General features: G+C 42.2%; 1 protein-coding gene across 1 annotated transcript in view; it reads left to right on the forward strand.

Moving 5' to 3' along the window:
- LOC137341479 (mucin-2-like) overlaps positions 1-23,467 on the forward strand; it is a 112,555-nt gene that overhangs the window by 75,648 nt on the left and 13,440 nt on the right. Inside the window, exons 37-48 of the mRNA XM_068004584.1 lie at positions 733-783; positions 2,219-2,341; positions 3,561-3,611; positions 4,942-5,016; positions 6,236-6,286; positions 7,614-7,700; positions 11,994-13,366; positions 16,810-16,969; positions 17,092-17,324; positions 17,976-18,162; positions 18,292-18,505; positions 20,590-20,759. Coding sequence (XP_067860685.1) covers positions 733-783; positions 2,219-2,341; positions 3,561-3,611; positions 4,942-5,016; positions 6,236-6,286; positions 7,614-7,700; positions 11,994-13,366; positions 16,810-16,969; positions 17,092-17,324; positions 17,976-18,162; positions 18,292-18,505; positions 20,590-20,759 — 2,775 coding nt within the window. The remainder of the gene's footprint in view (positions 1-732; positions 784-2,218; positions 2,342-3,560; positions 3,612-4,941; positions 5,017-6,235; positions 6,287-7,613; positions 7,701-11,993; positions 13,367-16,809; positions 16,970-17,091; positions 17,325-17,975; positions 18,163-18,291; positions 18,506-20,589; positions 20,760-23,467) is intronic.

Consider the following 23,467-nt stretch of genomic DNA (forward strand, 5'->3'; position numbering starts at 1 on the left):
AGTTAGCATGCAACAGTTAGTTAACACTTAGTTAGCATGGATTTTTGATGGGCATTTCACACTTGATTTTTTTTGAAGAAATCAGTGTGTTGAATGTTTGTGTATAAAAAAATTCAGAAAGCATTTATTACGGTTCCACGTGTTACAAAAATCGAGGCATCTGAAACCAATGGGAATATAGTCACAAAAATAGAGAGATTCCTGGTGAACAGACAGCAAAGATTTGGGGTAATGCCAGTTTTTCATATTGGTGAGTTTGTTTGGTGGCGTGCCTCAGAAAACTGTACAGGGCCCCTTTTGCTTTCAATTAATATTAATGATTTGTGTATAGTCACAAGGGGAATGATATTGAAGTTTATTGATTATACCATATTAGTAGTTCTGTCAAGCGCTGAAGAAGAATGCAGGACATTGCAGGAGGATTAATGGAGAAGATAGATAGATGGCAGATGCAATTCAGAAACATGTGAATTTGTACATTTTGTGAAAAAGAACAGTGAAAGCAAGTATAAAATGGTAAGATTCTTAACAGAGTGGAGGAAGAGAGAGATCTAAGTGTGCGGGTACAACAACTAAGGAGACTGCCTGTCTTACATTGTCCACTTCAAGGAATAGATAGTGTAATCACCATTGCTAATTTTGACATTTTTCTGCAAATATAATTAATGCTGTAAATTAAAAGGACATTTGATAATGTGATGTTTGAAGTAACTCATTTATCTTCATCTTTAGAAAGTACAACACCCTCTACAATATCTACGACAACAACTTCCACCACGACAGGTGAATAACAAATGTTTATGTGATATAATAATTTAGGACTATGATTAGAAAAAAATGTCAATGTTATTGGTAGTTGTTCGTATCAACTTGTATGCAGTGAAATTCCCGATGGAGCAAGCTCATCACGCAAACTTATAAATATAGTTTTGTAATGATCTTACTTTTCTTCAAAGAACAACCACACGTGTAACAACTCCAACCAATGGGAAACATTTAAAATGGTGATCAATGGAGTCCAGGAGAAATATATCCCACTAAAAAGCAAGAACAAACATATTTCTTTATTCATCGTGGATGAATAAAGAAATATGGCAACATTGCAACTAATGAAAAAGACATACACTAAGTACAGAGACAATAAAGTAGAGGATGACAAAAGGAATATGAAAAAATTAGGAAAGAAGTCAAAAGAACAATTTGGAAAGCAAAGAGGAACTCCAAAATTAAATTATCAAGAAATATAAAAAGATTTGGTAGCAATAACAAAAGCTTGAAGATAAAAGAAACTGGAGATGAGGTCAGACCAGGTTCAGGAATAAAGATTAAATGCCCATTTCACATTCCGCCCAATTTTTATTTGCTATTCAAAGTAAAATTTGGGTGGCAGGTATTACACCCCATTCCAGAAAGAGGAGAGGGATGCACCAGGAAATTGAAAGCCAGTCATCTTACCTCGATTGCAAGTACATTTCTAGAGTTCATGGCCTGTTTCTGTGCTGTACATTCTATGTGACCACTCCACCAACTGATTAATATGGCGAATAATATAAGCAAAATCATGGCAAGTTAGGACAAGTGAAGATATTTAATCTCATTCAAAGTTGTATGTGTATTCAAAATTTTTATACAAAAATGTTTCAAAGACACTGTAAATTGTCTGTTGCTCATGGATGCAAAGGGAAATGTTGCAATCAGGAAATACGGGGGCAATTTTAACCTTGCTCGCCAGGCGGGAAAGCCCAATTTTTATTTTCTATTCAAAGTAAAATTTGGGCAGTGTGTAAAATGGGCAGTTGATCTGATGGCATCATTTTCCTGCTGAGCAGGTTAGGCGGGTGATAGAATAAAACATGGGAGTGCAATCGGAATGTTTTCAGTATGTGACAGGAACACAGCTTTATGACTGATGAATCAGTGTGTTTTTGAGCTGAACACCTGCTCAAGATTAGCCTGGAGTACTGACCTTGTCCTTATCACAAAATGGCAATGATGCAGTGGCTTCAACTACTCACTGTACCCTTTGAAACAGCAGTGACAACAGCTGAAGGGACCTCAGGCCACACCTTCTCTGCCCAAAACACCCCCTTAATGGATGCTTTAAAAAATGTGGATCATTCCTAATATTGTAACTTTGTTACCAAGTGTGATTAATATTAAAAGTCAAAAAGATGTCATTGTGAGATAATGAACTGAAATAACTTTTCCTCATTTTCAGTGACCACTCCAACCAGCTCTCCAACCAGCTCTCCAACCACCACTCCAACCAGCTCTCCAACCACCACTCCAACCAGCTCTCCAACCACCACTCCAACCACCATTCCAACCACCACTACAACAGGTGACTAACTATATCCGATATTATATGTGGATTTGTGAAAACGGTTCCAAGTTATAATTCTGTTTCACATTTTGGTTTCTATACATGCCAAGAATTTTAAATAAATTTTTGCTACATCATGAAGGGAAGTGAAAGTGGGACTTTAGGAATGCTTAAGGAGGATGTGGAAGAGCTAATACTGGAAGCAAATATTCCGAAAGAAACTATTGATATTAATGGGACTAAAAGTAGCACGGTCACCAGGACTAGGTGACATGCATCCCAAAATATTGAATGATGTTGGGGAGATGATAGAGGAGGGACTATCCGTAAATTTCCAAAAAGTTTTGAAACAGGATTTGTGCCTGAGCACTGGAGGGTGGCAGGTATTACACCCCATTCCAGAAAGAGGAGAGGGATGCACCAGGAAATTGAAAGCCAGTTATCTTACCTTGATTGCAAGTAAATTTCTAGAGTTCATAATACAGGATAAGTTTAATGAACACTGAGTTAGCATGCAACAGTTAGTTAACACTTAGTTAGCATGGATTTTTGATGGGCATTTCACACTTGATTTTTTTTGAAGAAATCAGTGTGTTGAATGTTTGTGTATAAAAAAATTCAGAAAGCATTTATTACGGTTCCACGTGTTACAAAAATCGAGGCATCTGAAACTAATGGGAATATAGTCACAAAAATAGAGAGATTCCTGGTGAACAGACAGCAAAGATTTGGGGTAATGCCAGTTTTTCATATTGGTGAGTTTGAGTGGTGGCCTGCCTCAGAAAACTGTACAGGGCCCCTTTTGCTTTCAATTAATATTAATGATTTGTGTGTAGTCACAAGGGGAATGATATTGAAGTTTATTGATTATACCATATTAGTAGTTCTGTCAAGCGCTGAAGAAGAATGCAGGACATTGCAGGAGGATTAATGGAGAAGATAGATAGATGGCAGATGCAATTCAGAAACATGTGAATTTGTACATTTTGTGAAAAAGAACAGTGAAAGCAAGTATAAAATGGTAAGATTCTTAACAGAGTGGAGGAAGAGAGAGATCTAAGTGTGCGGGTACAACAACTAAAGAGACTGCCTGTCTTACATTGTCCACTTCAAGGAATAGATAGTGTAATCACCATTGCTAATTTTGACATTTTTCTGCAAATATAATTAATGCTGTAAATTAAAAGGACATTTGATAATGTTATGTTTGAAGTAACTCATTTATCTTCATCTTTAGAAAGTACAACACCCTCTACAATATCTACGACAACAACTTCCACCACGACAGGTGAATAACAAATGTTTATGTGATATAATAATTTAGGACTATGATTAGAAAAAAATGTCAATGTTATTGGTAGTTGTTCGTATCAACTTGTATGCAGTGAAATTCCCGATGGAGCAAGCTCATCACACAAACTTATAAATATAGTTTTGTAATGATCTTACTTTTCTTCAAAGAACAACCACAAGTGTAACAACTCCAACCAATGGGAAACATTTAAAATGGTGATCAATAGAGTCCAGGAGAAATATATCCCACTAAAAAGCAAGAACAAACTAGCCAGTAATGATACATCGTGGATGAATAAAGAAATATGGCAACATTGCAACTAAAGAAAAAGGCATACACTAAGTACAGAGACAATAAAGGAGAGGATGACAAAAGGAATATGAAAAAATTAGGAAAGAAGTCAAAAAAACAATTTGGAAGGCAAAGAGGAACTCCAAAATTAAATTATCAAGAAATATAAAAAGATTTGGGAGCAGTAACAAAAGCTTGAAGATAAAAGAAACTGGAGATGAGGTCAGACCAGGTTCAGGAATAAAGATAACTGTTGGGCCAAATGGCCTGTTTCTGTGCTGTACATTCTATGTGACCACTCCACCAACAGATAAATATGGCGAATAATATAAGCAAAACCATGGCAAATTAGGACAAGTGAAGATATTTAATATCATTTAAAGTCGTATGTGTATTCAAAATTTTTATTCAAAAATGTTTCAAAGACACTGTAAATTGTCTGTTGCTCATGGATGCAAAGGGAAATGTAGCAATCAGGAAATATGGGGGCAATTTTAACCTAACCCGCCAGGGGGGAAAGGATCAGGATCCGATTAAGTGCCCATTTCACATTCCGCCCAATTTTTATTTTCTATTCAAAGTAAAATTTGGGCAGTGTGTAAAATGGGCAGTTGATCTGATGGCATCATTTTCCTGCTGAGCAGGTTAGGCGGGTGATAGAATAAAACATGGGAGTGCAATGGGAATTTTTTCAGTATGTGACAGGAACACAGCTTTATGACTGATGCATCAGTGTGTTTTTGAGCTGAACACCTGCTCAAGATTAGCCTGGAGTACTGACCTTGTCCTTATCACAAAATGGCAATGATGCAGTGGCTTCAACTACTCACTGTACCCTTTGAAACAGCAGTGACAACAGCTGAAGGGACCTCAGGCCACACCTTCTCTGCCCAAAACACCCCCTTAATGGATGCTTTAAAAAATGTGGATCATTCCTAATATTGTAACTTTGTTACCAAGTGTGATTAATATTAAAAGTCAAAAAGATGTCATTGTGAGATAATGAACTGAAATAACTTTTCCTCATTTTCAGTGACCACTCCAACCACCACTCCCACCACCTCTCTAACCACCACTCCAACCACCACTCCAACCACCACTACAACAGGTGAATAACTATATCTGATATTATATGTGGATTTGTGAAAACAGCTCCAAGTTATAATTCTGTTTCACATTTTGGTTTCTATACATGCTAAGAATTTTAAATAGATTTTTGCAACATCATGAAGGGAAGTGAAAGTGGGACTTTAGGAATGCTTAAGGAGGATGTGGAAGAGCTAATACTGGAAGCAAATATTCCGAAAGAAACTATTGATATTAATGGGACTAAAAGTAGCACGGTCACCAGGACTAGGTGACATGCATCCCAAAATATTGAATGATGTTGGGGAGATGATAGAGGAGGGACTATCCGTAATTTTCCAAAAAGTTTTGAAACAGGATTTGTGCCTGAGCACTGGAGGGTGGCAGGTATTACACCCCATTCCAGAAAGAGGAGAGGGATGCACCAGGAAATTGAAAGCCAGTTATCTTACCTTGATTGCAAGTAAATTTCTAGAGTTCATAATACAGGATAAGTTTAATGAACACTTAGTTAGCATGCAACAGTTAGTTAACACTTAGTTCGCATGGATTTTTGATGGGCATTTCACACTTGATTTTTTTTGAAGAAATCAGTGTGTTGAATGTTTGTGTATAAAAAAATTCAGAAAGCATTTATTACGGTTCCACGTGTTACAAAAATCGAGGCATCTGAAACTAATGGGAATATAGTCACAAAAATAGAGAGATTCCTGGTGAACAGACAGCAAAGATTTGGGGTAATGCCAGTTTTTCATATTGGTGAGTTTGAGTGGTGGCGTGCCTCAGAAAACTGTACAGGGCCCTTTTTGCTTTCAATTAATATTAATGATTTGTGTATAGTCACAAGGGGAATGATATTGAAGTTTATTTATTATACCATATTAGTAGTTCTGTCAAGCGCTGAAGAAGAATGCAGGACATTGCAGGAGGATTAATGGAGAAGATAGATAGATGGCAGATGCAATTCAGAAACATGTGAATTTGTACATTTTGTGAAAAAGAACAATGAAAGCAAGTATAAAATGGTAAGATTCTTAACAGAGTGGAGGAAGAGAGAGATCTAAGTGTGCGGGTACAACAACTAAACAGACTGCCTGTCTTACATTGTCCACTTCAAGGAATAGATAGTGTAATCACCATTGCTAATTTTGACATTTTTCTGCAAATATAATTAATGCTGTAAATTAAAAGGACATTTGATAATGTGATGTTTGAAGTAACTCATTTATCTTCATCTTTAGAAAGTACAACACCCTCTACAATATCTACGACAACAACTTCCACCACGACAGGTGAATAACAAATGTTTATGTGATATAATAATTTAGGACTATGATTCGAAAAAAATGTCAATGTTATTGGTAGTTGTTCGTATCAACTTGTATGCAGTGAAATTCCCGATGGAGCAAGCTCATCACACAAACTTATAAATATAGTTTTGTAATGATCTTACTTTTCTTCAAAGAACAACCACAAGTGTAACAACTCCAACCAATGGGAAACATTTAAAATGGTGATCAATAGAGTCCAGGAGAAATATATCCCACTAAAAAGCAAGAACAAACTAGCCAGTAATGATACATCGTGGATGAATAAAGAAATATGGCAACATTGCAACTAAAGAAAAAGGCATACACTAAGTACAGAGACAATAAAGGAGAGGATGACAAAAGGAATATGAAAAAATTAGGAAAGAAGTCAAAAAGCTATTTGGAAGGCAAAGAGGAACTCCAAAATTAAATTATCAAGAAATATAAAAAGATTTGGTAGCAATAACAAAAGCTTGAAGATAAAAGAAACTGGAGATGAGGTCAGACCAGGTTCAGGAATAAAGATAACTGTTGGGCCAAATGGCCTGTTTCTGTGCTGTACATTCTATGTGACCACTCCACCAACACATAAATATGGCGAACAATATAAGCAAAACCATGACAAATTAGGACAAGTGAAGATATTTAATATCATTCAAAGTCGTATGTGTATTCAAAATTTTTATTCAAAAATGTTTCAAAGACACTGTAAATTGTCTGTTGCTCATGGATGCAAAGGGAAATGTAGCAATCAGGAAATATGGGTGCAATTTTAACCTAACCCGCCAAGGGGGAAAGGATCAGGATCCGATTAAGTGCCCATTTCACATTCAGCCCAATTTTTATTTTCTATTCAAAGTAAAATTTGGGCAGTGTGTAAAATGGGCAGTTGATCTGATGGCATCATTTTCCTGCTGAGCAGGTTAGGCGGGTGATAGAATAAAACATGGGAGTGCAATGGGAATTTTTTCAGTAAGTGACAGGGACACAGCTTTATGACTGATGAATCAGTGTTTTTGAGCTGAACACCTGCTCAAGATTAGCCTGGAGTACTGACCTTGTCCCTATCACAAAATGGCAATGATGCAGTGGCTTCAACTACTCACTGTACCCTTTGAAACAGCAGTGACAACAGCTGAAGGGACCTCAGGCCACACCTTCTCTGCCCAAAACACCCCCTTAATGGATGCTTTAAAAAATGTGGATCATTCCTAATATTGTAACTTTGTTACCAAGTGTGATTAATATTAAAAGTCAAAAAGATGTCATTGTGAGATAATGAACTGAAATAACTTTTCCTCATTTTCAGTGACCACTCCAACTACTACTCCAACCAGCTCTCCAACCACCACTCCAACCACCACTCCAACCACCATTCCAACCACCACTACAACAGGTGATTAACTATATCCGATATTATATGTGGATTTGTGAAAACGGTTCCAAGTTATAATTCTGTTTCACATTTTGGTTTCTATACATGCCAAGAACTTTAAGTAAATTGTTGCCACATCATGAAGGGAAGTGAAAGTGGGACTTTAGGAATGCTTGAGGAGGATGTGGAAGAGCTAATACTGGAAGCAAATATTCAGAAAGAAACTATTGATATTAATGGGACTAAAAGTAGCACGGTCACCAGGACTAGGTGACATGCATGCCAAAATATTGAATGATGTTGGGGAGATGATAGAGGAGGGACTACCCGTAATTTTCCAAAAAGTTTTGAAACAGGATTTGTGCCTGAGCACTGGAGGGTGGCAGGTATTACACCCCATTCCAGAAAGAGGAGAGGGATGCACCAGGAAATTGAAAGCCAGTTATCTTACCTTGATTGCAAGTACATTTCTAGAGTTCATAATACAGGATAAAATTAATGAACATTTAGTTAGCATGCGACAATTAATGAACATTTAGTTAGCATGCGACAATTAATGAACATTTAGTTAGCATGCGACAATTAGTTAACACTTAGTTAGCATGGATTTTTGATGGGCATTTCACACTTGATGATTTTTTTTGAAGAAACCAGTGTGTTGAATGTCGTGTGTATAAAAAATTTCAGAAAGCATTTAATAAGGTTCCACATGTTACAAAATTCGAGGCATCTGAAACTAAAGGGAATGTCGTTACAAGAATAGAGAGATTCCTGGTGAACAGACAGCAAAGATTTGGGGTAATGCCAGTTTTTCATATTGGTGAGTTTGAGTGGTGGTGTGTCCAGAAATCAGCATAAACTTCTAACCCTATCAGCAAACCTTGATAAGGGTTGTTGTATAATCTTTGGGGTTGATTTTGAATTGTGGTGACTGGTCAGCGTGGTCCGCACTCAAAGAGAAGGAACGGCAGTGATTTTGAGACACGGCCTCATTAACTTCGGGCCAGCGAGCTGGAGGCTTCTAAACCGCTGTCCTGATGCAGCTCACTGGATTGAGGCCTATCGATATCGGGCCGCCTGGGCTGGCAGACTGGTAAATGCGGGGCAAGCGGGTGGGAGAGGGGAGATCGCGAACGTGGAGGGTGGGGGTCCTGGGACGGCAACGACACATGTAATTTCTAGTGGGGCCCGGAACAGCACTCCTGCTCCTCGTGTCCCTGCAAAAATAATATCAAACTCACCTTGACTGAGCTTCTTCTGCTCAGCCACCTGTGGAAATGATCAGAGCGTGACTGCCGATCGCCCCGACTGCCGATCGCTCTGACCTTTTCAATGGCAATCACGGTCCTATTTGCAAATTGAAATGGGCCTACTACCTGAAACAGGCAAGTGCTTCGGGCACTCAGCGGTAGGCCCCTTTCAAAATGGCGCTAGCTGCTTGGTCGGCCTTAACTGGGCAGTAAGGCTACCAGCCCTACTTTTTCCATGATCCCCCATTAAGGCCAGATGAAGCAAGTTAAAATGAACCCCCTTATGTGAACATTATTCGAGAAATAATGCAAAAGAGATTGCAAAAGAGATGGGGGTAAATGTTAACCCCCAGGAACGGGTGGGATGTGGGCGGGTGTGGAGTAAAAATACTCCATTTTCTCCTGCATCCCGGCTCCAACTCACCCACTTCTGGTTTTAACCCGGGCAGGTTTGTCTGCTTGTGGACAGCAAACACCAGGAAGTCCTGCTCCCACTTAAAGCTGGCGGACTGATGCTTAAAGGGGCAGTGTACCTCATTGAAATACTTGAGGTACTTAATATTTTGTGTCTTGGAATAATAAAATGAATTTAACCTTACCTGTTCGGGTTTCCCATCGCTTTCAAATCGGTGAAAGCAGGTGGGAAGGGCTGGATCCATGAGGTGGGTGCCTTTATTGCACTGCTTGTGGGCCCAGAGGAGCAGGAGTGCTTCGTCCTGGCACAATAAGCTCACCTGGTCGACAGGAACCTCGTGATCGGCCGACCCCCCCCCCACCGATGATGCCCTCCCCCACTCCATGGTGAACCCCCACCTACCTTCGACTGTTCACCCAACCCCCAGTGACCTCCGATCTTCTTCTCAGCCCCTCGATCTTCTTCTCAGCTTCCAGTCATCTTCTCAGCACCCTGATCTCTACCTCAGCCCCCCGATTGTCTTCCCAACCCCCCCCAATCGCCTTCTCAGCCCCCCCAATCTCTTCGTCAACGCCCCCTGGATCTTCTCAGCCCCCCAATCTTCTTCTCAGCCCCCGGATGTTCTCAGCCCCCCAAACTTCTTCTCAGCCCTCCCCGATCTTCTTCCTCAGCACCCCCCCCGATCTCTCTTCTTCAACACCCAGACCTCTTCATCAGACCCCAATCTTCTCCTTAGCCCCCGATCTTCTTCTCAGCCCCCCGATCTTCTCCTCAGCCCCCCCAATCCCTTCCTCAGCCCCCCCCCGATCTTCTTCCTCAGCCCCCCGATCCCTTCCTCAGCCCCCCCGATCCCTTCCTCAGCCCTCCGATCCCTTCCTCAGCCCCCCGATCCCTTCCTCAGCCCCCCCGATCCCTTCCTCAGCCCCCCCGATCCCTTCCTCAGCCCCCTCCGATCCCTTCCTCAGCCCCCCGATCCCTTCCTCAGCCCCCCCCGATCCCTTCCTCAGCCCCCTCTGATCCCTTCCTCAGCCCCCCGATCCCTTCCTCAGCCCCCCCGATCCCTTCCTCAGCCCCCCCGATCCCTTCCTCAGCCCCCCGATCCCTTCCTCAGCCCCCCCGATCCCTTCCTCAGCCCCCCCGATCCCTTCCTCAGCCCCCCCCGATCCCTTCCTCAGCCCCCCGATCCCTTCCTCAGCCCCCCCGATCCCTTCCTCAGCCCCCTCTGATCCCTTCCTCAGCCCCCCGATCCCTTCCTCAGCCCCCCCGATCCCTTCCTCAGCCCCCCGATCCCTTCCTCAGCCCCCCCGATCCCTTCCTCAGCCCCCCCGATCCCTTCCTCAGCCCCCCCCGATCCCTTCCTCAGTCCCCCCCGATCCTTTTCTTAGCCCCCCAATCTCTCTTCCTCAACCCCCAACCTTTCTCAGCCCCCCGATCTCTTCCTCAGTCCTCCAATCTCTTCCTCAACCCCCCAACCTCTTCCTCAGCCCCCCGATCGTCTCCTCGGCCCCCCGACGTCTCCTCGGCCCCCCGATCGTCTCCTCAGCCCCCTGATCTTCTCCTCAGCTCTCCGATCTTCTCCTCAGCCCCCTGATCTTCTCCTCAGTGCCCCAATCTTGTCCTTAGCCCCCCGATCTTCTCCTCAGCCCCCCGATCTTCTTCTCCGCTCTCCGATCTTCTCCTCAGCCCCCAATCTTGTCCTCAGCTCCCCGATAGTCTTCTCAGCCCCCCGATCTCTTCCCCAGCCCTCCTATCTTCTTCCCAGCTTCCCAGATCTACTCAGCCCCCACCGATCTCTTCCTTAGCTCCCCAATCATCTGAGCTCCCCCGATCTCTTCCTCAGCCCCGTGATCTTCTTCTCAGCCCACCGAACTTCTCAACCCCCCTGATCTCTTCATATAATCAACCACTTTCTGTACATATAAATTATTTTGAGCAAAATGTTGCCACATCAGAACAAGTGAGGATGTTAACTTTCACAATTTATACCTCCACTAATAAGAAAACTATTTGGAATATTCTGTGCTTTAGAGTAGAAATCTTGTTAGTACTTTACTGATCAGTTAATATAAGACTGTCAACATTTTATATATGAGACATTAATTTACTATTACCTCAGAAATCCAGTCAATTTTAGAAATATCTTCATAAGCTCACCTGTCAACCTTTACTCAGTGGTAGCACTCTCACCTCTGAACCAGAAGGTTGTGAGTTCTAGCCCCACTTCTGAGACTTGAGCACATAATCTCGGTGGGCGTTTCTGTGCAGTACTGAGGGAGTGCTGCACTGTTGGAGGTGCCGTCTTTTCGATGTGATGTTAAATCAAGGCCCAATGTGGCCTCAAAGAAGAGCAGGGGAGTTCTCTTGGTGTTCTGGCCAATATTTATCCCTCAACCAACACCTAAAACAGATGATCTGCTCATTTATTTTATTGATGATTGTAGGAGCTTGCTGTGCACAAATAGGCTGGTGCCTTTCCTACATTACAATAATGATTACCCTTCAAAAAGTATTTCATTGGCTGTAAAGTGCTTTGGGACCTGCTGAGGTCAAGGAAGGCACAATATAAATGCAAGTCTGTGTTTCTATCATTTTTCTTTCCTTATTAAGCATTTAGATAAGTTGGTAAGTTTTTCTCTTTTTATTTTGCAGTGGAGCCTTGTCAAGGTTATTGGTCGAACTGGAGCAATACATTTACTCCAAATATAACGAACCGAGGAGATCACGAGTCACCGGAGCACCTATGCTCTTTCAATAATTCATTTAATAAAATTCAATGTGAAGCCATTAAAAACCCCAGTGGGGCATTCTTAGAAACAACTGACAATGTGACATGTGATTTACAAGAAGGATTGAAATGTACCCCATCACCTTATAGTATTAACCTCATGTGCCTTGACTACAGAATTAGAGTATGTTGTGTCATCATAACCACATCTACAACTACCCCCACAACCACTACTGTCTCCACAACTACCCCCACAACTACCCCCACCACCACTACTGTCTCCACAACTACCCCCACAACTACCCCCACAACCACTACTGTCTCCACAACTACCCCCACAATTAGCCCCACCACTACCCCCACAACCACCACTGTCTCCACAACTACCCCCACAATTAGCCCCACAACTACCCCCACAATTAGCCCTACAACTACCCCCACAACCACCACTGTCTCCACAACTACCCCCACAATTAGCCCCACAACTACCCCCACCACCACTACTGTCTCCACAACTACCCCCACAACCACTACTGTCTCCACAACTACCCCCACAACTACCCCCACAACCACCACTGTCTCCACAACTACCCCCACAATTAGCCCCACAACTACCCCCACAACCACTACTGTCTCCACAACTACCCCCACAATTAGCCCCACAACTACCCCCACAATTAGCCCTACAACTACCCCCACAACCACCACTGTCTCCACAACTACCCCCACAATTAGCCCCACCACTACCCCCACAACCACCACTGTCTCCACAACTACCCCCACAATTAGCCCCACAACTACCCCCACCACCACTACTGTCTCCACAACTACCCCAACAATTAGCCCCACAACTACCCCCACAATTAGCCCTACAACTACCCCCACAACCACCACTGTCTCCACAACTACCCCCACAATTAGCCCCACCACTACCCCCACAACCACCACTGTCTCCACAACTACCCCCACAATTAGCCCCACAACTACCCCCACAATTAGCCCCACAACTACCCCCACAACCACTACTGTCTCCACAACTACCCCCACAACCACTACTGTCTCCACAACTACCCCCACAATTAGCCCCACAACTACCCCCACCACCACTACTGTCTCCACAACTACCCCCACAACTACCCCCACAACCACCACTGTCTCCACAACTACCCCCACAACCACCAGTGTCTCCACAACTACCCCCACAACCACCCCCACAATTAGCCCCACAACCACTACTGTCTCCACAACTACCCCCACAACTACACCATGTCGTTGCTATGTGCCTGAAACTAAATGGGTAAGTTTTTGCTATAAAATGCATGTTGTAATAGGTTAGAATGCAAAGTGTTCTGCATAAGAGGGGTTTACAATTTTGATTCTTAGACTAGTTTTTGTCCTTGAATATATTCCCCGAGGGGATAAATATTCCTCCTGCTCAACAAAAATGTTACTTCACAGCAGTTTGTAGTAGTTCACTTTTTTTTCTTGAATTGTTATCCTCCAGATATCAACTAAGTCCCAAGGAACAATATGGAATAATCACAAAGATGCCAGTAACAAATATTTGAGATCATGATGTTTATTCAAATGAATTGCCCATCTCTTACACTATTTAAAAACTTTAACGTAGGGAAGATCATTCATTTCTTTTCTATAGCTATTTATGTAACCCGTGGGAGGCAGTGTGACCCATCTCACTTTCTGTTCCCTTTCTGATCATGATTGTTTCTGTTTAAAACTATAAAAGCTTATAGCACATAAGGAGGCCGTTCAGCCCACCATGTCTGTGCTGGCTCTCCCCTTAGCCCTGTACCTTCCTCTGCTTTAAATGTTTATCTACTCTTCCCTTAAAAGTGTGCAATGGTCTCTGCCTCAACTAATAACTGTGCAAAGCATTCCATGCTCTTACAACACTGCATAAAGAAATCTTTCTTAACCTCTTTCCTTACTCTTTTAGTAACAACTCTAAGTTTAGTCTAAAGAATTGCTCAACTCTTACACTATTTACACTATTCAGCACGCGGTTGCCCATACATTGCTTTCATACCACTCTTTATGTTGTTCTGCTTGTGAAAAAGTACTATTGTGCTATATCTTCAATAAACCTTCATCAGCTGTTGGTTTCCATTCAAAGATACTTTCCTCAACATCTATCTCCGTTAAGTTTATATTGTTATTGAACCAGTGCCCTCTGAGTTTGTTGTGATGTGTTTGCTGGTTAATGTTGTTTGCTTTTCACTTAATGGTCCATCAAAATGACAGTTCTGAGGGTTCCAAAATCTGTGCAGGAAACTTGGACTTAGTTAACCAAGGGTCGGTAGCGTAATTATCTGCTCGCCTATTGTGTTAAGAAAAAGGCTCTCATTGAATTTTAAGATGCATCTACACTATGGCCCCGAAATTCTGGGGCTCCAGGAGGATGGAAAGAAAGATTCCTGCCCAGGGGCTAGTAGGAATTTGGGGTGGAACCTGGTTAGGCTGGGGTTCCAACCCATTTAAATTGTGCCTTTAAATTCCAGTGGGGGGGCCATAGGCAGACCTTCCACCTACCACCCCTCCCCCCCTACATCAAGAGGATGTGTCAACAGCATTACTGAGCTGTCCCTGGAAATTTCACCAATTCTGCCTTTATTAGGCCACACGGAAACTCACCCTAGCTGAGATTTGGCATAAGTTCTGCTGAGGGCCATTAGAAAGCCCCGAACCTTTGATAGACCTGCTCGCTCCATTGAGAGCATCTGTTTCTGCTGGATCCTTGCTGGGCCTTTGCTGAGGGAGCGGCATGGTTCTGCCTCAACATTCTGACTGGCAGTTTGAGGTGGGCGTTTTTGCAGATGCAGTGCGTTCACCCTGACCATGTGACTGACCCTGTTACTGCAATTTGAGACAGGATCCGTGTCTTGGGGAATGGCAGGAAAGGAGTTTAATTCTGCTGCGCTTGTGCCAGCGGAGAGGGCCCTCAGGAATTTCAGGGCCTGCAAATTTTGCGTGGATGCAAAGCAGTTAAGGCTTCACATGGACGTTAACCTTGTACGGTATAAATCAGATGTTAATGTCCAAACTAGCTCTGGAATGAGGTGGAATGGGACTCCCTTATTTGGGGCATCTCGCCAAAGTTTGATGAGGTGTCAGGTCGGAACTTGACATTAGATTCAGTTGGCAATTACCCCCTTGTGTATATGAATCTGGAAGTTTTCATTCCATCAACGTGTGGATAGTGTCAAACCATAAAAACAGAATAATGTAGGAGAATGCGTGATATTGGCAGCATTCACAATACCTTCATCTTGCATCAGTCCATAGTACCAGCACTATTTCAAGGACCAGGCAGACTGCACAGATCGTTCTATCTCTCCCTTCATCTTGCTGCTCACTTGCTGCCACCTCCACTTGCTGCTCCTCTCCAGTGCTTCACCAGGTGCTTGCTCCTGACTCTCTATCTGATTCCCCCTGAAGAGTATGCGCTGAAGAGTACTTCATGAGTACTTGTGATAAGACCACCTTCTTATTTTTCCTGGTGCTAGCTACATCATCTTGGGAGCTTCCTGGACAAAGAGAAAGGGAACATGTGTTAGCATGAACTGTGTGGCAAATACCTGTGCACACAGTCGCAAGGCCATGCTACTGATGGCCAGATATGCCTGCATATGACTCACTGTTTAGTGGGGTTGCCATGAAGCTACTAAGTTCTCTCACATCCATAGCCTCCATGGCTATCAACCCAATAATTTGGAGGTCCAATTCCTTATGCTGAGTGAGAAGGCACAGATTTGCTGGTCCACCACCAGTGCAGGTTCTCTCTCAATGGTTGTAGGCACCCTTTACCTTTCGAAAGAGACCAAACAGACACTTTCAGCATTGGGATGTTCCATGAGGGGCACATTCAATGATTAGCTTATATTCCACATGGTGTGAAAGGATGAGAACATTGCATGTAAGTAGTATGAGGAGCCATATTGATTTACTGACACAAAGTGCAGCTGTTCTGAGACAAAGGAAGCCTGTCCCTTTGGCAGCCACCAACTTGTAGCTGCATCTTTATGCACATGGTAGTTCGGGGGTGGAAGATGTGATGGGCTCAGTGTTTTATGCAAGCATTGTACAGGCTTTCTTTTGAGCAGGCGCATTTAAGATAATCCTAGTTAGGTATTCTTCCTCAATCCAGTGAACCTCTTTCTCCACTTGCTCCCACGACCTATGGACATGGAAGTCTGCATTTACTTGGCTGGCTACCTCCTACCATGTATGCTGCACCTTGGCTTAGATAAGAGGGTTCTCTGCCACCCATAAAGTGTCCAGCTTCCTTGCTGCACCTCCTGCTGCAGCACATCCAGGCTTCCTTTCAGTTTCTGCAGCTATCACCTTACTTACAACAGTCAGGTTCCATTATACCGTAGCCGTTACAGTAGCAAATGTGCAGAGAGTGTATTGAGATCATGTAAATTAAGTGACCCTGCCACATTTGACTGAGTTGGGAGGCCACTCTAGTTGAAAGGGAGTGCTATGATTTGCTGCCATTGTTTAATGACAACCAAGGAATCGGTCCTTGGATTTAGGTTAAGTGGGTGAAAATCCCACATGCCAAAATCAATGTAAAGGTAGTCCTTCAGTGCTGTGAAATTATTTCATTCTTGTTATTTAACTTCTGAGACATTATTGTATTAAATTGACATTAGTTACATGAGTACTGTTAAAGCAATCCACATGACTACTAATCTATTGACTTTTCTTTAACCCTAGTGCAATGAAACATGGACAGAAAACTGTTCTATTAAAAAATGTGTGAATGGAAAAATTGTTACAATGAAAAACTGCACACAAGAAAAGCCTACATGTCGTAATAATTTAAGGCCCGTCCCAGTAATAAATGAATGTGGCTGCCAGGCTTGGGAATGTGCATGTTAGTATCTTTCACCTGTTCTAATTACTGTATTATTAGAAATTATTAATAGCATTAACATTCTTTGTTTTGTTTCCCTCATCACAAAAAAACATGCAAACCATATTTTGCTTATTTTTTAGGTGAATGTGAAGTATTTGGAGACCCACACTACATTACCTTCAATGGCCTAGCATATAATTTCTTCAAGAATTGCACATATACTCTTGTGGAAGAACGAAATCCAAAATACAATTTCAAAGTTCTTGTAGATAATTACTTCTGCATTCCTTGGCGACCTTTTTCTTGTCCAAAGGGGCTAATTATTAATTACAAAAGACATAAGATCACTATTGCAACTAATAATAACTATCTGGTAGGTATTCTGTCTTTTTTTAGTATTACTGCCCAATATCTGCTTACCTCAATCTAATTGGCCAAATGATTAATTAGTTCCAAATATCAATAAAACATTTAAAGGGCAATAATTAATTGAATCCAAATGCATTTGTGTAATGTGATAATAAACTGTACAGGCTAGACAATTACTGGTCTGCGTTGCGCCAGCTAGAGTGATGGGAGTACCACAGTTGAATCCCACATCTCTGGGATGGGGATGGGGAAAAATCAGCTAGATTTGCTGCTCACTATCTAGTGATCACTGTGGATATCCAGGGAGAAAAGTATGATGGCTCCCTCACCCATGATTGAATCATCTCCTGACAATAACACTGAGATCACACAGAGATGGTCACTTGTATGAGAGGGTACTGGCACCAATGGAATTGCATCTCAAAACGTGTCATTGCCTTTAGATGGGGGAGGGGAGAGAAAAAAATGACATTTGATAGAGAGAGACATATATATATCCCATTAGGGGCATTTTACATCACTTTTATCTCAGTCCATTGAGCAGAGATAAACATCTCAAAGTTAATAATGTGCACAATAACCTCCAAAACTTATTAGGCAGTTGCTGGTATGAATCATTGATGGTTTAAATAAAACTGTATTTTCAATCTTACAGTTAACGGTTAATGGAAGTCATGAAGTTGTTCCCTACATCAAAGATGATATAAACATTACGGAACTGAACTCCAGGACTGTGGTTATTTATTTTACTGACATTAACACAAGAATTACTGCTACTCAGAACTATTTTAAAATCAGCGTGCCAAAAAGTCTTTTCTTCAATAATACCCAAGGCCAATGTGGTATGTGGTTTCATGTTTTTACATTATGTTGTTTGCCACTTTTGTCTTTCATTTCAAATGTAAAGGCACTGGTGATTTGATGTTCGCCATGCAATTAAGACAACAATTTGTTTTTTTTCTCTCTCTTAGGCTCTTGCACAGATATTCCTGCTGATGATTGCATGAGACCAAATGGGACAATAGAGCGTTCTGATTGCTGCCACAAAACTGCATTTGATTGGAAGGTTAATGACCCCAATAAACTGTATTGTAATTCAGCTCCTCAAAATCAGTCTTGTACTCCTATAGAGCCTCCCCCGGAGTGCCCTACCAAAGAATCTGCATGCAAAATCATTTTTGGAAAGTATGTAAAGTTTTAAATTGTAATTTAATTTCTTTCAAAATAAGTTTCAAACGTCTATCTATATCTTGTATATACATGTGATTGTGTATACATACATATACATATGTACGTAGATTTATTCTGTGATTGGGCACTTTCAATGGGGAGCGGTGCCCACAGAAAGTGCAGCGGGAAGCCTTGCGGCCCACAACCTGTGATTTTCCGTGCATTCATTTAACCTGAGCTCTCTCCAAGCACCGGTTCTTACGACAAGTGCCCACTCGTGGAGTCATCCCCGTACATTTAAAAGGTCATTTTGAGGGGCAGTGCGTTAGGTTTAATATTGGGCCTCTAATATGCTGATCAATATTTCCTCAGATGGTGGTTTCCAATCTCACAATGCTCATTGTGGGGAAATACTGAGTGTAAATCATTTTTCCACAGTTAACCACTCATTCAGCTCATTGCTGTCTGTTGGATGTTGCTGACACAAAGTAGCTACCACATTTGCCTTCATAACAGTCACTGCACTTCAAAAGAAATTCTCTGTGTAAAGCATTTTAAGATGTTTGATTTGATATCAACAACAACAGCAACTTGCACTTATACAGCGCCTTTAACATAGTAAAATGTCCCAACGCGCTTCACAGGAGCGATTTTCAAACAAAATTTGACGCCGAGCCACATAAGGAGATATTAGAACAGGTCTAAAAGCTTGGTCAAAGAGGTGGGTTTTAAGGGGCGTCTTAAAGGAAGAGAGAGAGGTAGCGAGGCAGAGACGTTTAGAGAGGGAATTCCAGAGCTTGGGGCCTAGGCAGCTGAAGGCACGGCCGCCAATAGTAGAACGATTAAAATCGAGGATGCTCAAAAGGCAAGAATTAGAGGAGCGCAGAGATCTAGGAGGCTTGTAAGGCTGGAGGAGGTTACAGAAATAGGGAGCGGAGAGGCCATGGAGGGATTTGAATACAAGGATAAGAATTTTTAAATCGAGGCATTCCCGGGCCGGAAGCCAATGTAGGTCAGGGAGCACAGGCGTGATGGGTGAACGGGACTTGATGCGAGTTAGGATACGGGCAGCAGAGTTTTGGATGAGCTCAAGTTTATGGAGGGTAGAAGCTAGGAGGCCAGCCAGGAGAGCATGGATTAGTCAAGTCTGGAGGTAACAAAGGCATGGATGAGGGTTTCAGCAGCAGGTGAACTGAGGCAGGGGCAGAGATGGGTGATATTACAGAGGTGGAAGTAGGCGTTCTTGGAGATGGAGCGAATATATGGTCGGAAGCTCATCTCAGGGTCAAATAGGACGCCAAGGCGCTATATAAATGCAAGTATTAATTATAAGATTGGAGAGAAAATAAGAGATACCTATGGCTTATCTTAACAACTTGTGCCACATTATCTATTCTCTTCTTCTCTTCCATGCCTAATGGTACATGAGGTAACCCATTTCTTCCACTGCTTTACAACCAAGAGATCGTGCTCCAGGTTGTTTCTGCAACAAAGTTCCTTTTAACTTGGACAGATCGTCTGTCCAACTCACAACTCCCCACCAGGAGAACCAGCTAGGTACAATGGGGGTGGGGGGAACTCCGTTTCCATCAGATGCGAGTACCCTGTTGAATGTCAACCCAGTATTCAGAGACCGGAACTCTCGTCTCTGCTCGCCAGGACACATTATCTACTAATGTTCTAAAGACAGCTCTTATTGGCCTCTAACCCTTTCCTTCGCCAGCTCAATCTCAAGTCCTTCCCTTGCCAATCTACCACTGCCCCACCCTTAGAATGAGAAACATAATGGGAGATTCACTAGTAATATATTAAGTCTTGCAACTGCACACAGATCTGTAAGATGTTTAATAAGATATAGATGGATTGATATTATCTAAAATATAGAGGTGGTTTTTACTTTATTACTGTTTAGATCATGAATAATTTATAACAAATGTAATTTCATTTATCATTAGAATTAACCAAATAAATTGCTGCCATAGGTATCACATACATAATGTTTATAATTTACCAAAAATATAGTTTGAAATTTAATAAGGTGTTGGATAAGGTAGTGAGGCTTTCCTTTAGTGATATTGGTGTTTTCTCCCACCATACAGGCCATTTGAAAACTGTAGCAGTACTCAGCTTAATAATTACCATAAGAGCTGTGTAATGGACCACTGTCTGGCCAATTCCATATCACTTGATTGTACCAGCATAGTTGCTGCTGCTGCCAGCTGTAGAGATCATACATGTGTTGACTGGAGATCTTCAGTAGATGGATGTAGTAAGTACTCTGCATCAAGGAAACAGTCAAATCTTACTCTATTGCATATTTCATGTAAAGACTCTACATTATATTCTATTTTGATTTGCACTATGATTTTGTGACAGCCTATAGATTATTTTAATATATGCACAGACACGGGGTCGATTTTTAATCCCGCCCAGGTTTCGGGCGTGGCGCGGCGGAGCAAGTTGCTGGCCCAGATTTCAGGCCCGGGAATATTTTAACTCCTGGGCCTTAACTGTATGCCATTGCCGATCAGCCTGAAATGGGTGGAAAGCGGCAACTGGCCGGCGGGTGAGAGAAGTTCGGGCGGCCAGAGACAGCTGTCTTAAAGCAAAGGAAAGAGTGCCGACAATCAGGTAAGTTGCAGGGAGGGGGTTTCAGGACGGTCTCGTGGGAGGGAAGGGGTAGGGGTTGGAGTCTGGGGCAGGGGAGGCTGCAACTTTCCTTGTGGGGCCTGGAGGGGCATTCTTGCTGCTCCTGGCCTGACAAAGGAAAGATTTCACCTTACCATGGAAAGGCCTCTTCCTCCTTCTGACAGCTGCTACAGCCTGGCAGGAAATTTGCGGTGACTTCCCCGCTCAGGCTCAACTTAAAATCCAATTGGGGTCTCAATGATGTAACGGGACCATGATTAGCATAAATTTATGAGGCGGCTGCCTGCTTCCAGCAAGCGCCTCAGCTCCTGAACTGCAGTAAGCAGTTAAAATGGTGGCCAGCGGGAATGGGGTGGAAAGCTGAATGCTCCATTTTAAAGGTCCCTTCTCCGCTCTGTTGCAGCTGGATGTGTTGGGTTAAAATTCACACCATCATTTTGACAAAGTCTATTAGGAATAGACCCCCCCACCCCCACCTTAACCTTCTCAGTGAAAAAAGACCCAATTTTTCAAACCTTTTTCACAAGCTTTCATTCCTTCTATCAGCCTCTTGAATCTTCATTGTCCCCTTTCCTTTCTCATAATGAATGACCAGAACTATATGCAATACTCAACTGTAAGCTAACCAATTTCTTGTGTTGGCTCAGCTCAGAGGTTTTGGGTTTAAGGCCCACTACTGGACTTGTTACATAATTTAGGGTGAGACATCAGAGTAGCACTGCAGGAATGCTGCATTGTTGGAGGTTTTGTCTTTCAGCTGGGGTGTTGAACCGAGGCCTATAAGGAAACCTCTTAAACTCAATTAAATGATTCCTCGTGGTTCAGGCTCGAGCGTATTGTCCAAATGCAAGTTTATTACTCAGACGCCAATAATATAATAACTATTACGGTTATACAATAAACTCATACAGCCTGATTTCCTGCAGACCCAAGGTGATCAGACTCGGCTTCTGTAGGTTGGACTTCCGACCGCCCTGTCAGCTTAACTCCAAAAAGCCCGCTGCTTGTTCTTATATCTTCCCCTTACATGTCCAGAACCTTTCCCTTTAATGTGAGTCACTTCACATGATGCCCAGAATGTATATTGAAGGGAGGTTCCTCCAGACCTCGACATAATGGCCATGTTGATAGTTTAATTGCTAATCGGTTTAACCTGAAGTCTCCTGCTTGGCAATACAAAGGGACAGGAGATGCCCTGAGCATCCCAGATGGATAATGTGATGACTGGCTGGCCTCCATTGTTCCAGCTAACCTCTGATATTAACACATATCCTTATCTGATAATCATATCGAGATGTGATTAACTTTGATGGAACGCAAAGCAAATTCTAACAAGGCCCCGTCTGCCTGTTCAAGTGGAGATAAACGATCCCGATTCAGGCACTATTCAGGTCATGATCTGGCCGAAATTCATCCCTCAACTAATGCCACCACAAACACATAGATTATCGAACAATTTATCTCACTGTTGTTTGTGAGACCTTCCTGTGTGCAAATTGCCTGTTGTATTTGTCTACAAAACAACATTGAATGTACAATTTGGCTCGAAAGCAATTTGGATATCTGAGGAAGTGAAAGGTACTATATAAATTCAAGTTCTTTCTCTTCTTGCTTTTATATATATATGTGTGTAAAATCCACAAGGGGCTGTGTTTCAGAGTTAAAAGTGCGGAGACATTTGCCTAGATGAGGGCCTAGATCTTGATTTTGTGCCATAGTGTAAAACAGGTGATAACGAGTCGGCAGCTTGTTTTACATCTCTCCCATTGGAAATAAAAGTCGGGAGAGATGTGCGGGATTAAAATTGACCCCTATGTCTGTGCACCTGACGAAAGAGCAAAGCTCCGAAAGCTTGTGATTTCAAATAAAGCTGTTGGACTATAACCTGGTGTTGTACGACTCCTTACATTAAAATTGACTACGAAGTTATAGTAAATAAAATATAATGTAGATTTTTGTCTGGTTTTGATTTAGGGGCAGCCTTTTCAAATACAATCATAAAATATAAGCAATTTTTAAAAAGACTGCTGTTCAGATCCCTTACCCAAGCTTATTTCAGTACAATCTATAAGTTTTGCTGAGAGGAATAATTCAAACTTAAACAATACTGTGTGATGATTTCAGTTTATGTATCATTGACTGCTGGAATATTCAAAATTCAGTAAGTCTCAGGTAACTTTTCTGGGACATGAAAAAAGCTACTCTATTCAAATCAAGGAAGCTACTTAAAATTTTCAGAGAAGGAACTTCTTAAAGAGAGAAAAATTGGTTTTAATTTCCAAGAAACCATTCGAATTAATTAGACTGCCACAGTAGTAAGAAATTCAA

Source organism: Heptranchias perlo, chromosome 24 (genome assembly GCF_035084215.1).
Source record: "Heptranchias perlo isolate sHepPer1 chromosome 24, sHepPer1.hap1, whole genome shotgun sequence".
Taxonomy (NCBI): Eukaryota; Metazoa; Chordata; class Chondrichthyes; order Hexanchiformes; family Hexanchidae; genus Heptranchias; species Heptranchias perlo.